At 40.5% G+C, this 16,853-nt stretch overlaps 1 protein-coding gene across 2 annotated transcripts in view; it reads left to right on the top strand.

Annotated features, from left to right (window-relative positions):
- The window catches only part of SPTLC3 (serine palmitoyltransferase long chain base subunit 3), a 153,164-nt gene extending 136,917 nt beyond the window's left edge, over positions 1-16,247 (top strand). For both annotated transcript variants that reach the window (XM_017517454.2, XM_017517453.2), the window contains 3 exons: positions 3,283-3,418; positions 9,176-9,308; positions 14,297-16,247. In XM_017517454.2, the coding sequence (XP_017372943.1) occupies positions 3,283-3,418; positions 9,176-9,308; positions 14,297-14,410 (383 nt within the window). In that variant the 3' untranslated portion in view covers positions 14,411-16,247. The remainder of the gene's footprint in view (positions 1-3,282; positions 3,419-9,175; positions 9,309-14,296) is intronic.
- Positions 16,248-16,853: the final 606 nt, after the last annotated feature.

Genomic DNA, 16,853 nt, shown 5'->3' with positions numbered 1-16,853 from the left:
GCCACCATGCCCAGCTGAATTTTTGTATTTTTAGTAGAGACGGGGTTTCACCATGTTTACCAGGATGGTCTCGATCTCTTGACCTCAGGATCCACCCGCCTCGGCCTCCCAAAGTGCTGGGATTACAGGCGTGAGCCACCATGCCTAGCCACTTATTGACTTTTGTCAGATTTGGTACAATCTCCCTCTTATTAGCTCTCATAACACCACATAACATTTCTTTATACTGCTCATCAGAGTTGCAATTTTACATCCATTTGGGTGATTATTTGATTAATGTCTATTTCTCCCACTAGACTATAAGCTCTTCTTTTTTTATATCTTACTTTTCCTATCGTTACTGACTAACCTTGCCCTGCCTACCTCTCTTCTTCATAGGTTGCCACAGCTTCTACCAATTAACGGCTTACTCTGTCTCACAGATTCTGCTAATAAGCTTTTCTCTATGTCTTTCAATTTCTACTTCTACTATCAACTAAATTTTACTATTATCCTCTCTAAATTTTTCACATCCATGCTGTAATAGCAAGAAGATCTGGTTTGTAACTTATATTTATTATCTCTTTTTCAAAACTCCTATGACAGACCAACATATGGCTTCCTTGCTAACACCCAAGTGGACTGCATTTGGGTCAAAGGCATCCTCCATTCATTGTCTGTGGTCAGGCTAGAGGGGCTGAGATGTCGGCTTCCCTAAAAAAGAACAATAAGCTGGATGCTTTCTCCATCACAGCCTGCCTGCTGGGAGCTGGCAGAGTTGGGGAGGGATCATCCTTGAGAACTGGAGTTAGGAAAAAGAAAGTAACAGAAAACAAGCATGGACAATTGGGACATTTAGCATCCTACTCCTTAAAATATGTTCCACTCAACTAAATCTCCATTTCTCCACATATACTGTGTTGTTAACACAATTAAGATGTCACAGAAGTCGCTTTAGGCCTGATGAGCAAAGGAAAACTTAAAGGAATATTTGAACTATTTTGGGAGTGATAGAGTCTAGTGAAAACATGTCAGATGTGTGGGTAAAGAAAGTGATCTTTGGGAGCCTGTCTACCCCTGGTTCACCTTCACTCCTTGGACGCAGCCCTTCAGGACCTCTACCTAAAGTGAAGGGGGCACTAGACTCCACCCTAGCGATATCCTACCCTGGTGATACCCTATCCAACCACTCACAACATGAGCCCATCAAGCATTTTCTCAGCCTTCAACTCTCAACTTCCTCTACTAAAAAAAATGTTTGATACAATTATAATCCAAACAGCTGGCAGAAATGAGAGTTTTATTGATCAGAAGAACCAATGACCACCATCCCTTACTTACCTCGGCAGAGCATTATAGTGTAGGAGCTAACAACACAGATTCTAGAGTCTCTGATTCTAGAATTCAATTCTGGCATGGCCACCTACCAACTATGTAAATTTGAGTAAGTTACTTGGCTTCTCCTTATGTATAACATAGGATTACATTTCTTAATACCAATTTGGCTGTTGTGAGGACTAAATCTATAAATGTCAAGAGCTTATAACAGTGGTGACATCACATATGGGTGAGCTATAATTATTGCTATTGATATTATTATTGTGAGTGTTGATATTATTATTGTCTTTTAGAGGCTGCCTGATCCAATTAGTAGCTGCCACCTGGATTACTCAGGACAAAGGAAATGTATTGGATCACACACAGCAGGGAAGTCCAAAAAAAAATGGTCTGGGTTAGGCACACGTGGACCCAAAGGTTCAGATGATGCTATCAGGACTCTCAGTGTCCTGCACAGTGGCTTCTATCTGAGTCAATATCATTCTTAAGCAGGCTTCCTCCAGGTGAGGACAAAGATGTACTTTGAGAATTACCTCATGCTTACACTTCTTCCTCAAAGAAAGTGTAAGCTCAAAGACTTCCTCAAAGTCTTTCCTAAAAGAAAGGCTCAAATAGTCCCTGGTTATGTTCCATCATCAAACCAATAATCAGGGGGATGAAGTATTACAACTGATCAAGGCTGGCCATCACACTACCTTGTAGAAAAGAGGAAAGGCAAGGCCAACCCTACTCAAACAGTATGGTTCTCTGGAGGAGGATGCTGAGTGGAAGACGCCCCCCCCCCAACTGCTCAACCCTTTGTCAAGGCACAATCTGGGGCTGTTTCTCTAAGAAGGGACCAGATGACTGTGAATGACATGTTTACTGAAATGTTTACCCTATTTCCATCTGAAGAGTAACAAACACCCACGAGTGATGTTCAAAGTATTGAATAACCTCTAGAGCAGAATCTCCAACCAGTTGTCTGAACGTCTCACCACTTTGAATGGAGGTCCACTAAAGACAACCAGTGAGATGTAAGACCGTAGAGGCACATTCCTGCCGAACAGCAATTCTGCATCAAATGCAAACTTTGGGCTGATTTCTAGGGGACTTAAATGTTTCATCCTATTCAATCTAACTGAGCAAATACTATCTAGCTTGGCTGGCTTACCCACCTACTTTGAAGCAGGACCCGAGTAGACAGTCATCTTCAGGATGGGACTTTCTGCTCTTTCATTTACTTTGTCATCTCACGTGCATGAACTCTGCACTGGACACACACTTAGGACACAGGATACAAGGTTTAGAGCTGAAGCACCAATAACCTTGACATAGACCCATGTATGTACTTTGCTTGTCCTTCTATTTTGGGCCAATTCTATCCTTCTCTCTGGCTTGCGAAAGCTGGGGTCCCCCCTTTCCTCCCTTCTCTTAGTCCACCACCAAATGCCTCAAAAAACAGGCCTGGTCTCAGCAAGACTTGTCTGTCTATGAATGTGCTATCCCTACAAATTCTGATTGGATGAAGGATCCTTTGATTAGAGATTTAAATGAGGGGCAATTTAATAAGCCAATTCAGCTTAGCTAAAAGCATCTACCAATGTTTGGTATAAGGTGTGGGGTGGGGGGGAAGTAGTTATGTTACTTCTTATCACACTCCCTTCTCTTCAGTTGATGTTTTTAAGTACACAGAAGTACAAAATACGTACCTCCCCTGCCTCCCACCAGCTCTCCAGTATAGCCTGCTTTCAGTTGCTTGCAGCACCTCGTAGCACCATCCCCCTCTCTTCCTGTCTTCCAGGCTCAAGGCAGTGCCTGGGCATCAGTGCCCACAACTACCCCGTAGGAGATATCTCCCCACCCTACTTCCTCCTCCCAGCTAGTGCTGCTGCCTGCAGAAAGACTTAGAGATGCTTGTCAAGTTGATCTTTACTTCCCTCTTTCTAGTGGGAATTGATGGATTTCATGCCTGTCTCTTTTCAGGGCTGCAGAAAGTACAGCAACTTGCGAAAAACACAAGATACTTCAGACAAAGACTGCAGGAAATGGGATTCATTATCTATGGCAATGAGAATGCTTCTGTTGTTCCTCTGCTTCTTTACATGCCTGGTAAAGTAGCGTAAGTACCCAAGGCATCTCAGAATCACACCTAAACACAAGGTGACCTAAGATGGCTTTCTGACACAGGCATTAGATTACGCATTTAGAATGGGGTGATTGAGTTTAGAATTCAATCGTACAGCTTCTCAGAAGCCACCTACCAGCCCGTCAGCTAGACCTTTCCCACAGGTCTTATAGAAGGGGAACCAGATCCTAAGACTGGCCTCTCTCCCTAAATTCAAGCTCTGTTAATTTAGGGAAATCACTTATCTCCTCAGCCTCAACTATAAATTAAGCACAATCCTGAACCTCCTTCTGACCCAAGATCTTTCTCAGTGAGAACATCAGAAGATCATCTCTCCCCATATTCCATAAAAACAACGGCCGGGCGCGGTGGCTCAAGCCTGTAATCCCAGCACTTTGGGAGGCCGAGGCGGGTGGATCACGAGGTCAAGAGATCAAGACCATCCTGGTCAACATGGTGAAACCCCGTCTCTACTAAAAATACAAAAAATTAGCTGGGCATGGTGGTGCGTGCCTGTAGTCCCAGCTACTCAGGAGGCTGAGGCAGGAGAGTTGCCTGAACCCAGGAGGCAGAGGTTGTGGTGAGCCAAGATCGCGCCATTGCACTCTAGCCTGGGTAACGAGAGAAACTCCATCTCAAAAAAAAAAAAAAAACAATGTGATCAGGCCCTGTGTTTTCTCCCATTGAACTTCACGCCATCTTAGGAAGAGGACATTCTCATTTCAAGCATGGGGAAGCTGAGGCTGACTGCAGTTAACCTGCCCAAAGTCATACAAGTCAAACGGCAGTAAAAGTAAGATGCAAAAAACCCAAACTGAGGCTTAGATTGAAGCTCATGCTCAGTTTCTCATGCCCTTACTCTAAACCTGTTTTTGGGTTGTTTTCTTGATTGCAACTTTGAAACTGAGCATTAGCAACAATTGCATAAAGAGGAAAACATGACTTTTTGTCAGTTTGGTGGGGACAGTTTTACACATGAACCCTTTTCCAACCTGCTAGAGACTAATTACCTCTGTTATTAAAAGGAAGTTAACTGGCAGAGGACGGTGGCTCATGCCTGTAATCCCATCACTTTGGGAGACTGAGGCAGGTGAATCACCTAAAGTTAGGAGTTCAAGACCAGCCTGGCCAACATGGAGAAACTCTGTTTCTACTAAAAACACAAAAATTAGCTGGGCATGGTGATGCATACCTATAGTCCTAGCTACTAAGAAGCCTGAGGCAGGAGGATCACTTGAACCCAGGAGGCAGAAGTTGCAGTGAGCTGAGACTGTGTCACTGCACTCCATCCTGGGTGACTGGGTGACAGAATGAGACCCTGTCTTAGAAAAAAAAAAATGAAGTCAACTAAAATCCTTTCTAAAGGTAAAATGTTTATTTATGTCTCTGACCAAGCACATGATGGAAATTCATATTCAACATACTATGCATCAGATTTTAGAGGTCCTAACTCCCCTCCAATGTAACCCATTGCTAGAACTTTCTGTTTGACTCTCTAATCACCTGACTAGATTGGCAGAGGATTTGAAGTATAGAAAAGTACCAATAAAAGAGGTTTGGGGCTTACTCGTGAAAAGTCATGGAGGGCAAGACTGAGTTTATAAGTTCCTAAAAGACTGATTCATCAGAGTATGCTCTGGGGTCATTTTACCACAGCAAAATCACAAGCAGTTAAAACACACATGAGTTTTTTAGCATGCCACATCATTTGCACCAGTTGGCCCTTTGTTCACAGATCTGGGTCAGGAAAACAAACCATGAAGTGTCCGAGATCATGTGCTACAGAAATGGTGTACATCACACTGCCCTCTGATAATGTCAAGGAGTGGTGACAATGGTGATTGAAAGTTGCAGATAATCCAAAGACTTTAAACCATCTGATTTTTGAAAGTACACACACACACACACACACATTCAAAATGATTAGGGAAATGGTATGTGTTAGAAGAAATGTTCCAAACTTAGCTCAGTTTATCTAATATTGTATCATTAGCTCGAAAGAAGGCACTGAAAATAAACTTGTTCAAGGTATAAAACACATAATTCTGGAGTATTCCAGTGACAGTAGGAAGTGTTCTGGATAGTTCCAACTTTAATGATAAAAGCCAGAATTAGAATCCCTACAGGTTGGAAAAATGAACCAACCCGAAGAGAAGGATCCATAAGTAGTGAAAACAAATGCATGTAACTTCAAGAATTCATATAACATGCTAGGTACAATATGCTTCATATAAAAGTTATGTTCTATGGCGTGGGGAAAGGTTTGGAATAAAAACTCTTCCTAGCTGGGGGTTCTTGAACAAGTTACTTAGCTTTCTAAAGCTCCAGTTTTCTCATTTATAAAATAGGATATAGTATCTATTTCATAAGGTTACTGTGAAGATTAAACAAGATGATGTCTGTACAAGAATTGGCATGTTACCTCTTATATAAGAGCTATTAAGTGTTAGCTGTCATTATTAATAGCATTAAGTCATTGATAATAATAATGGCATTTTTAATAATGCTAATAATGTATACAAAGCACTTAATAGAGTACTTGGCATACCACAAGCATTCAATCAGTGGTAGCCATTTTACTACTACTCTGCAACAATGATGATCATTATCAGTTTCAACTGAGTGCCAGGTTGAGTCACCATGGTTGCATGGCTCTCCAAAATAATTATTGCAATTCTTGATTGCATTACTAAAAAGAAAACATCCAGAAAAAAAAGTAGGTAAAGATCCTGCTATACTCTGCTTCCATATTGCTATATAGACACTGGATAATATGTCAAACCATCCTGTTGCTTTTAACTTAAGATTGTTTTTTAAGAAGAGCTAATATCACAGAATGCTGAATATATGCTAAGTGAGGCTTTGCAATCTCAGTGATTGCCCATGGAGGGTAGGATGTTTAGCGTAGTTTATAAATGAAGATGCTGAGACTTAACAAAGGTCAAATTACTTTCTAAGGCCGGATGCGGGGGCTCACGCCTCCCAACAGTTTGGTAGGCCAAGGCAGGTGGATCACTTGAGGTTAGGAGTTCAAAACCTGCCTGGCCAACATTGTGAAACCCCGTCTGTACTAAAAATAAAAAAATAAAAATTAGCTGGGTATGGTGGCAGACACATGTACTCCCAGCTGCTTGGGAGACTGAGGCAGGAGAATTGCTTCAACCTGGGAGGTGGAGGTTACAGTGAACTGAGATCACGCCACTGCACTCCAGCCTGGGCAACAAGAGTGAAACTTTGTCTCAAAAAAAAATTACTCTCTAAGACTCACACAGGTTATAGGCACCAGAGCCCAGAATTCAAAGCCCGTTCCATTTGCTTCATAAACTAGAGCTCTTTCAAACACACAGCACAACTCCCAAGCTTTAGTTCATAGGAAAAAAATGCTCATTAAAGCAATGCAGAGCATAAATTTCCTTATGTTTAATATCATCATTGGTGATTCAAAAGGCAACAACCACTACAAACAGAAAAAAAAATCTGTTTGGGTCACCTAAGGAAACAGAACAGGTTAGTTACAAAAGGTAGTATCACCTATTACTGGCAGGAGTTGCTGGCAAGAGCTTGCCCTGCTGTCTGGCTTTACTTCCTTCTGTAATATTTCTTTGTTGGAAGTTTATATGTAGAGACATTTTTAAAATAGGGAGTTAATTGTATAAGCCAGTGTGGAAGCACTTCTTTCATTTGGTCATTTAAAAACCTTTGATTTTATTAAAGAATGATGATCTCTCCACATGTCCTCTTAATGCAGAATGAAAACATAGTCTGTAGCCAGTTATCCTTTTGAACAAAGCCTTGTTATAACTCTACCACTGGAATCTTCTACAGAGCTGTGTAATTTAATTTCACCCATAAAGCATACATTTAAATAACCAAGAATGTATTGTATTTGGTACTTGGTAAAGGGTTTGTTCATGTAATACACTTGGAAGATGGTGGTATACAAGACGTAGTGATTCTGTATACAATGCAATGCTAATGTTTATTTTTATTATTATTTCACATAGTTTATTTTAACCTATTGCCAATTGCTTTGGGGAGTACAAACAGAGGCTCATGATATAAAATTTCCAGCGCAATCATATATATTAAGAACACTAGCTTTAGTAGTGTAAGATTTAAATTCAAAAGTGCTCCAGGGAGACGCCAGATTAGGCTAATGAATCAACAGAGTCACATATTTTGCTCCGCATTCTTTGGCAAAATGTGCTTCCTTTGGTACAAAGAGAATCATGCAGACAGTGAAAGCGGTCTTCTGGGAGTCCCAAATACTGGCCTGAGATTATGGGTCAGTTGGTTTGTACTCTAGCGATAAAAGCACTTGACTTGTTTCTCAGACAATTATGAGCTCTCATTCTGTACAGCTCTGTGGGCAGCCTTCCATAGGGTGATCAAGAAAGAGAAAGAACAGCCTCTGTTTTCAAGCTTTCTCAGCTAGAAAGCTTCATCTCCTTCTAACCTTCCTAGTTGAAATCAAAGGGTTAATCTTGCCTCGCTCAAGCCAGGGGGGCAGAAAGGCTGTGTGTCCTGTAGGTCTTGCAGTCTCTATTGCTTCATCTAATAACCTGTGTTCTGTCTGAAGCAACCAAAAGGCAAACTGCTCAACAGCAAAACAAGTGAATGGAGGAGCAGGCTTACTCTCCACATCTGGTTTAAGAATTCTTCCTGAGCTATGATTGGAAGTTTTCTCTGGTGCTGTCAGCTTCCAGCCTAAAATAATATACCAGCAATCTCTTAATGCTAAGAAAAGATCTGAGGCATTTACCTCACTTATGGGTAAAGTCATTCAGTAATTAAATTTTCCTGCAAAGACTAACAGAGCCCAAAGGGGGAAAAGAGTCACTTGGGAGTACATGCCTTTTTATCTGACCTTCACTCTCAGCACAAGATATTTACTGCTTTTGAGCTTAATATTCTAGAATTGTTACTTAGAATAGCTCTGGAAAAGAAAGGAAACTAGAAGGATGAAGGGAAGGAATCATAGCTTACCAAGGTTTTACCCTGCATCAAACAGCTGTCTCGTTCTGTGACTTATGTCCTATATATAGGCTGTAAAGTTCTCTGTGTGAACATTTCTTCCCTGGTCTCCCTTCTGCCTCATTCCTCTTAAACCCAGTCACTGAGTGTATTATCCCTGTGCATCCCTGGGTATGTTCATTCACATATGAAACAATCTGGGGACCTTCCTATTTCTTATCTCTGATTTGATGGAAAATAGAATCTTTGGCCCTGCAGTGAGTAAACTGGCTTGGGGTTGGATACAACAGACCCTCTGATTCTGGTCTTCACATTATACTCACTAAGTATAGACTCCTTGAAATTTCCACATTATATTATTTGTATTAAGTTTTTAAAACACATACCCTTACAACTAATATAGATTCTTTCTTTATGGACTTGCATTATAGAAACTGTTTTATACCTAGGGATCCTGCGGATGGATTTCGTATCACTGCAGATTTGTTAAACCAGTGTAATAAACATCAGCATTTTCTGCTTGGTGTCAGAGACTCAATATCCACAATTATCTAATGAGTGTGTCAGACCCATAATACCACATACATCATTATGAGAGGCACCAAGTGACTGGCTGCACATTTATTTGTCAATTGTATTTGACAGAAGTTTAACAACTTCAATCATCTTCTATTTATAATCATAAAAAAGAAAAAAAGTCAATTAGCCATATTCCTTTTTTGTCAGGATAATTTTGTCTTTTCTCAATTAACCACTTTTTTTTCTTTCTTTCTTAAGGGCTTTTGCAAGGCATATGTTGCAAGAGAAGAAAATCGGGGTGGTGGTCGTGGGATTTCCAGCCACTCCCCTCGCAGAAGCTCGGGCTCGGTTTTGTGTTTCAGCGGCACATACTCGGGAGATGTTAGACACGGTGAGTACACCACAGGCCAACAGGATCTCAGTAACAGTACCTTGGATTCAAAGCAAGTCCTTTTATTGAGACAGCTTGGGGTTCTCTGGGTTTCCCTTGGGTGATTTAGGAAAACAACACTGGCGAAAGTCACTGCTGATAAACAAGGGCACGTCAACAACAGCCAACGCTGTGACCACTCAGTGGATAGAAAAGAAAATCCATTTAGCAAAGATTTCAACAGTATTTTGGTTTCCTAGAAAAGACTGACAGAGTAGCTCTATATTGTGCTATTTACTTGATCTTAAATGCAAAAGCTGATCTAAAACACTGTTTTAGACTTAATTATGTGTATCCTGACATTTTTCATAGCCACAAAATCTGCCATAATAAAATAGGACGCAAGTAAGCAACATGTTGGAAAACCAACAACAAGAACAAATCTACATTACAGAAGCCACACCTAAGTGAAGCGGAAATGAGTTTAAAACTGCCTTTTATTGTCCCTTGATTTCCATTTTTATATGAATGAGTAATATCAGAGAACTAAGCCATCTAATCAGTTTGGAGTTAATGGGAAGAGTTACGTAACATAAATGTAGTTTTGCAAACACTATTGAGAGTCAACTATGTGCAAACTTGGGGCAAAAAGTATAGAAGAAGATACTAATAAATGAATAACACATAATACCAGACAAAGTAAATTCATCTTGAAAAAGAAATGTAGAGAACTGTGGGAGCATGAAGGTGGGAGTGAATTATTATAGTGAAGAAGATTGACAGGGGAGGTGGCTTTTGAACCAGGCCTTTTTTATAAAGATTATGGAGCATCATTCAAGGCTTCCAATCAGTAGAGTGACATAATCATGTCATTATGAAATAAATGTGATGAATTGGAAAGGGACAAAAGGAAAGGACCTAAAATGGAGCTATTTGAACGAAACAAGAGATGACAAGGCTAATGGTAGTAGAAACAAAAGAAACGAATCTATGAAAAAATATTACAAATGAATGGATGTGCCATGACTTGACAAGTGATTGAATGCAGCGCATATGTGGGGAGAGAGAGAATCAAAGACAATTTGAGGTCTTTAGCCCTGGAGAACAGAAGGATGGTGAAGCACTTAAATGAGAGAAGGTACAAGAAACAACAAATTTTCAATAGGAGTAGGGGAATAGAATGAGCTCAGTTCTAGACATGTTGAGACTATATGTCCACGGGCCACCTATAGAAGAAAAATAAGATTCTAGAGCTTAGGAGAATATGTAAAGCTGGAGCTGCTATAGTTGAGGGAACTGGGGGATCATTACAGCCAAAAGTAGAGGATGTAATTGTCCAGATACGAGCAAGAATGAACAGGGCAGACTCCTAGGGAGTGCCTACATTCCAGGGAAGATACAGGAATCACAGGTGGGGACCCACACTTACATAGAGCTAGAGCAGTCAGGAAAGACATATTCAGTGTAGTATTAAAGTCCATAGAGAGGAGAAAGTTTTAACGAGGTGGAGGGTCAAAATGCCCCTGAAAACTACAGGAAGTTTCAATGCAGTGAGGGAAGAGAAGAAAATATTGGATTAGCAATTAGTAGAAGCTTGATGTTGCATAGAATAGGCATTTTAAGGGAATGAATGGAAAAGAAAGAATAAAAGAGTGAAGAGTCTAAAATTATACACATACACATGTGCACACACACACAAACAGGGCTGTGTTTTTCATCTTCACAAGGATAACCTCAAAATGTAAACCAGTGTACTGTACACAGTAGGTACACAGTAAAAATTATTGAGTAGTATGTTAACAACTGAGCTAACCAGATTTTGAGATGAGTGAACTTTGTTTTCTTTTCTTTTTTCTTTTTTTCTTTTTTGAGATGGAGTCTCACTCTGTTGCCCAGGCCGAAGTGCAGTGGTGCGATCTCAGCTCACTGCAACCTCCGTCTCCCGGGTTTAAACAATTCTCCTTTCTCAGCCTCCCAAGTAGCTGGGACTACAGGCATGCACCACCACACCCAGTTAATTTTGGGATTTTTTGTTTTGTTTTGTTTTTGAGATGGAGTCTCGCTCTATCTCCCAGGCTGGAGTGCAGTGGCACGATCTTGGCTCATTACAACCTTCACCTCACAGATTCAAGCGATTCTCTTGCTTTAGCTTCCTAAGTAGCTAGGATTACAGGCATGCACCACCACACCCAGCTATTTTTTTGTATTTTTAGTAAAGATGGGGTTTCACTGTGTTAGCCAGGACAGTCTCGATCTCCTAACCTCATGATCTACCCGCCTCAGCCTCCCAAAGTGCTGGGATTATAGGAGTGAGCCACCACGCCCAGCCTAATTTTTGTATTTTTAGTAGAAACAGGGTTTTACCATGTTGGCTAGGATGGTCTCAATCTCTTGACCTCGTGATCCACCTGCCTTTGCCTCCCAAAGTGCCGGGACTACAGGCGTGAGCCACCGCACCCAGCCAACTTTATTTTCTTTACATCCTTCTCTATTTCCCAGGTTCTCTAAAATGAGTATGTATTTCCAGAATGGGAAATTTAATGAATTGTTTCTTTTAAATGAAATGAGTTGGTGGTGAGAAAAGGCAGGCAAAACTTTCAAGAAGTCTAACTGTACAAAGAGAAATAGGTTTAGATAATACCCTTTAAAATGGAGAAAACTTGAGCATGTTTACACATTAAGGGAAGAAGAGAGTGAAGAGGGGATCTTGCACAGAAGGGAGAGAAGAGAACGTGGCCAGGAAGCAAGTTCCCTGAGATGTCTAGGAGGACAGACAGTGTGAGTGAATTTGTAATTTTGTGCTCCAAGCAGCACTGAGGTGTTCATGTATAATGATTCTCTTCACAAGTTCTTAATTGCTGCAAAATACCTGCTTTGAAAGGATACTGAGACATCATCTAGACAAGTACCTCTAAACTTTTGAGATCATGCACATATCTCAACAAAAAATTTTAAGCAGTTCCTTAATGTACATATAAGAGAAAGTCAAAACTGACCCTGATGAACAGCTAGTACAGCAAGGTAGCAACTGGACCTAAAGGCCATAGACTAGAAACAATGTTAGATAAATGCGCTCCACAACCACATTTGGACAAGTCAGAGACAAGCCCATTCCACGGTACTTAATGTCTCCCTCTCCTAACTGGCATGTGTCACAGTTGCTCCTTTACCAGCAACAACTCTACCCTCACTTTAATTCTCTCACCTTGCAGATAGAAATTATAAACATATAGCTTGCCAGAAGTCCTACTTCCTGGCAGCATCCAACCCAGAACCTGTCCCTGCTTCCTTAGAGTCATCTCAGGCACAAGCCCAAATGCAGTGAGAAGCCTCTCCCATCTTCCTGTCACTAAGATGCCCATGGTTCTCCTGCAGTGTCCTCCCTCTCTTATCCCAACAAGCTAAAGAAACCTAACTTTGAGCATGAATGTGTTCTGGGTTGTCTTTGATCAGCGGAGATTAACATAGATTCTTTGTAAATGATCTATGCATTACCAATATATATGTACATTATATAAGAGACACAAAAGTTTAAAAGGTTGAGATAAAAATGAATAGAGGCCAGGTGTGGTGGTTCACACTTTTAATCCCAGCATTTTGTAAGGCTGAGGTGGGCAGATCACCTGAGGTCAGGAGTTCAAGACCAGCCTGGCCAACATGGTGAAACCCCATCTCTACTGAAAATACAAAAATTAGCTGGACATGGTGGCATGCCTGTAATCCCAGCTACTCAAGAGGTTGAGGCAGGAGAATCACTTGAACCCAGGAGGCAGAGGTTGCAGGGAGCCAAGATCGCGCCACTGTACTCCAGCCTGGGCAACAGAGTGAGAATGTCTCAAAAAAAAAAAAAAAAAAAAAAAAAAAAAAAAAAAAAAAAAAGGAACTAGAATAGAAATTCTAATGTTTTTCCCTCTCATCCTCCATAAATTATCTCACAGATACCACACATGTGCAAGTCCTTCACTTTGGAAACCACTGAAGTATTCCATCCCCCATCTTCAGCAAAGATTGACAGAAACTATCCCAGAGAGGGGTCATTTTAAAGATAGCTTTGGTCACTTTTTTCTAGCACTGAGATTTGAGGTAGGAAATTTAGAAAAACAGGGAAGAACATTTTAAATACACTCCTACCACCAAGAAATCAATTACCCTTAACATGTTGGAGGAAACCTTAATTAATATCAGTTTGAAAGATTTCCCAAAGAGGAAAGTCCATGAGACCCATTAGTCACACTTTCTAACATTAACCACCCTCACTTTACCTTTTTCAAAGCATTAGACCCTAATATTATCTTCCTCCTCATTTGGCAGGTTAAGAAAAACAGGCTCAGAAAGGTTAAAAAGGCATGACGAATACCATAGGATTAGTGATATACTAGAATCAAAAATGACCTTTTTTCACTTTCTGTATCTCAGATGTTTCATGTGTAAAATAAAGGATACACGTACCCCCCTCCTGTAAGAGAGTTGAAACAGACAAGTTCTCAGTCCCTGTGAGTTAAGTTCTAGTATTTTATGGGACATAGAGATGACTATTTAAAAGCAGGGGACCTGGGGTAGCATAAGAGGACAGAGGATGATGCTGATCAGCTCCCACAACATTCCACATTATTCTTGGCCAGGTGGGTTGTTGTGTCATGAAGACATATAACTTCACGTGCATTCTGCAACCTTATCCTTTTCTTCCACAAGATCACATATAAGTCATTACATTTTAAAGACTTTAAGGGTAAGCATGGTCACATGTTTTTATTCTTCTCTTCACACTCTCAAAATAAACATTCATAGTGTGGAGTTAGACCATTAAATAAAATGAATTAGCATCTAACATTTCTCTAGGGTCTTAAACCACAACCTAATGCTACGGATCTTGCTTCTTTTCTTTAAAATCAAAGAAGCTAGCAAAATAAGACTGTGTGTCTTTGTGAGGCTTGCTATTAACCTGGGCTCTGCAAAGCAGGGCTACTCAGGTGTTCAATGATAGCTATTGGAAAGTTATCTCATTGCAGGTTTTGGAAGCTCTTGATGAAATGGGTGATCTCCTGCAACTGAAATATTCCCGGCACAAGAAGTCAGCACGTCCTGAACTCTATGATGAGACCAGCTTTGAACTCGAAGATTAAGTTTCCTGGTCCTAAATGACACATAAAGACTTTGCGAGAAAGACCTCCCTCCTTGCCTCACAAGGAATACAAATGGATTTCTCCCCCTTCCTCAGGACAATTTTGGTTCCCAGACTGGCTTGATTGAACTGAAGGAGACATTGTTGTTTTTAATGTTTCCAACTCGGACTGCAGAGACAAAAATACAATTCCAGATTTAAGTCTCTCTTCCTCCAAGCATTCTACTAAAATACACACACACACACACACACACACACACTTCTGAGAATATTTTTAATGGCAGTGAGCCTGTGTTTTAGCTGCTACTGTGCAGCCTCTTTGGTTCAGACCCTTTCAGGGATTCCAACCAAATGCAAATGAGAGGATTTAAAATTTTCATTCAGTATGTTCACTATGTGTTTACTTATTCCATCTGCAGATGTGACTGAGTATAGTGGACAGTAACCATCTTCCTTGTTCCACTCATAAAAGTATCAGCTAGAACTCATCTGTATCATGGGACGTTCCAGGCAGGAGGGTAAAGAAATGTTTCTACCATTTGTCACATTTGGACGTTTTTTACAGACAAGTGTCAAAAGACATAGTTAATGTTTTGCGGGGGAGAGCAGAACTGGCCAACTGTGACTAGAGATGTCTTTGAAGGAAATTTTTCTTTTCCTCTTGCTGATCTCCTACAGTTTTACAGCTGAGCTTTTGAGGTTTGGAAAATTCAAGATGTTTGTTTCAGGAGAAAGGGAAAAGTAAGCACAAGCCACTTTTAGGCCTACACTAAAATGGTAGTTACAATGACTTGAACCTTGTTGGTGCAGGGCACAGTGAATGCTTAGCCTGCATAGCCTCTATCACCTTAAGGAATTAGTTGTCATTTTCCTATTGAATTTTGAGTAAATGGTGAGATTCAAGGTCCTTTAGAATTGACTCCAAAGACCATACTTGAAGAAAGTATTGACTCAAGAAGGACATTTAAAAGCAAACACTGACTTTTACAAGACCCTTGTTTAGGCCTATTAAATTGTACTATCACTTGTTACATGCACTCTGAATTGAGAGAAAGTGGGCTTGCACACTTCAAAGCAACTAACTGTAATTTACTTGTGTTCTCTCTTTCTCACTCTTTTCTTCTCAACACGAACAGGAACTTCTATGGAAAAGTAGCCCTTTGTTAATCTGATCTAGTTTGTATGGAAAAAGCCCGTGGAGAACCTTATCTTTAACAAGCACCCAGATGGTGCCCAGATCTGGAAACTAGAAAGAGCAGTGGTGACCTTTCAGCAAAGCTTCTGTAACAGTTCGAATGAGTTGCAGAGCATTCCACTCCATCAAATGACACTGTAAACAAATCACTTCAAGAGAGGCTTGGCTTTGTGTGGCACAGATTGACCCATGCTTTCATGCTGTGCACTGAGATAGAAACTCCATCCGCAGCGCCTGTGATGGATGGAGCAACGTGTCCTGATGCTCGAATCTTATTAAAGGAAAAAAAGTGATCAGCATGGAAAGTTTTTATGGGGAAATAATAACCCCAACTGGGTGCATTGGTTTAAAAATGGATCACAATGATAGAGCTCTTCATGAACATTTACAAGTTGTAAGGAGTACTGTTAGTGAAAGAGGAAAAGAAGTGGGTTCTGAAAATGCAGTTTCCCATCCAATGATTTTGATTACAAAATTCCAACTCTTCTCAGTGAAATTGGTGCAGCTTTATTTGTGCAAAGAAAATGTGTCATAAATGTGAATGCCTTGAGTTCTATAAAGGAAACAGGAGGTCAAAAAGACAGAGAGACATCTAGTCCTTCCACAAGGTATTGCAAGCAATAAACAGCTTCCTTCCTTTCTGGATTTGTCTGTGATCTTCACACACACCTTCACAGCTACCCTTCAAGTTTTAAGCCCCTAGACAAGTGTCTTCATGAGCAGGAATGTCCACTATTATTACTTTCATGGAGGAGGTTGGGTCTAATTCATCATGGGAAACTACTTACACACCCAGTATGGAGGGCAGGGAGGAAGTTAGTGTCTTTTCATCAAGATCCAAGGGTGAAGGGGCAATTTATTATACTGCAATGAGTGAGACAAAAGGACCTATTTCTGTCAGAGAGTCCATGTTGAATATGCAGGTGTAAGAACAACTATAATCTCAGTAGAATGCTTCCAGGGTGCATTAGAAGGTGCCCAGGCTCCATAGGGCCAATAATATTAGAGTATATGTCATATAGAATAAGGTTCATTAGAAGGGTGATTGTGAATAATGAGATTTTTAAATTTTTTAAGAAATAGCTCTCAAATGCTAGGCTAGCCTAGGCTAATAGGCCCATGATTTTAGTTCAATAGGATTATTGAGTCTTGATCACTATGTCAGAGCCAAAAATACCTCTTTGGCTCTAATAACAGGAACCTTATTCTGATTACCTTGTTGATAATCAAGTGTATTTATACTGGTAAA

Source organism: Cebus imitator, unplaced genomic scaffold (assembly GCF_001604975.1).
Source record: "Cebus imitator isolate Cc_AM_T3 unplaced genomic scaffold, Cebus_imitator-1.0 Scaffold632, whole genome shotgun sequence".
In the NCBI taxonomy this organism is placed as follows: domain Eukaryota; kingdom Metazoa; phylum Chordata; class Mammalia; order Primates; family Cebidae; genus Cebus; species Cebus imitator.
Note: the sequence above shows the minus strand (reverse complement) of the source record. Positions and strands in the feature narration are given on the sequence as shown.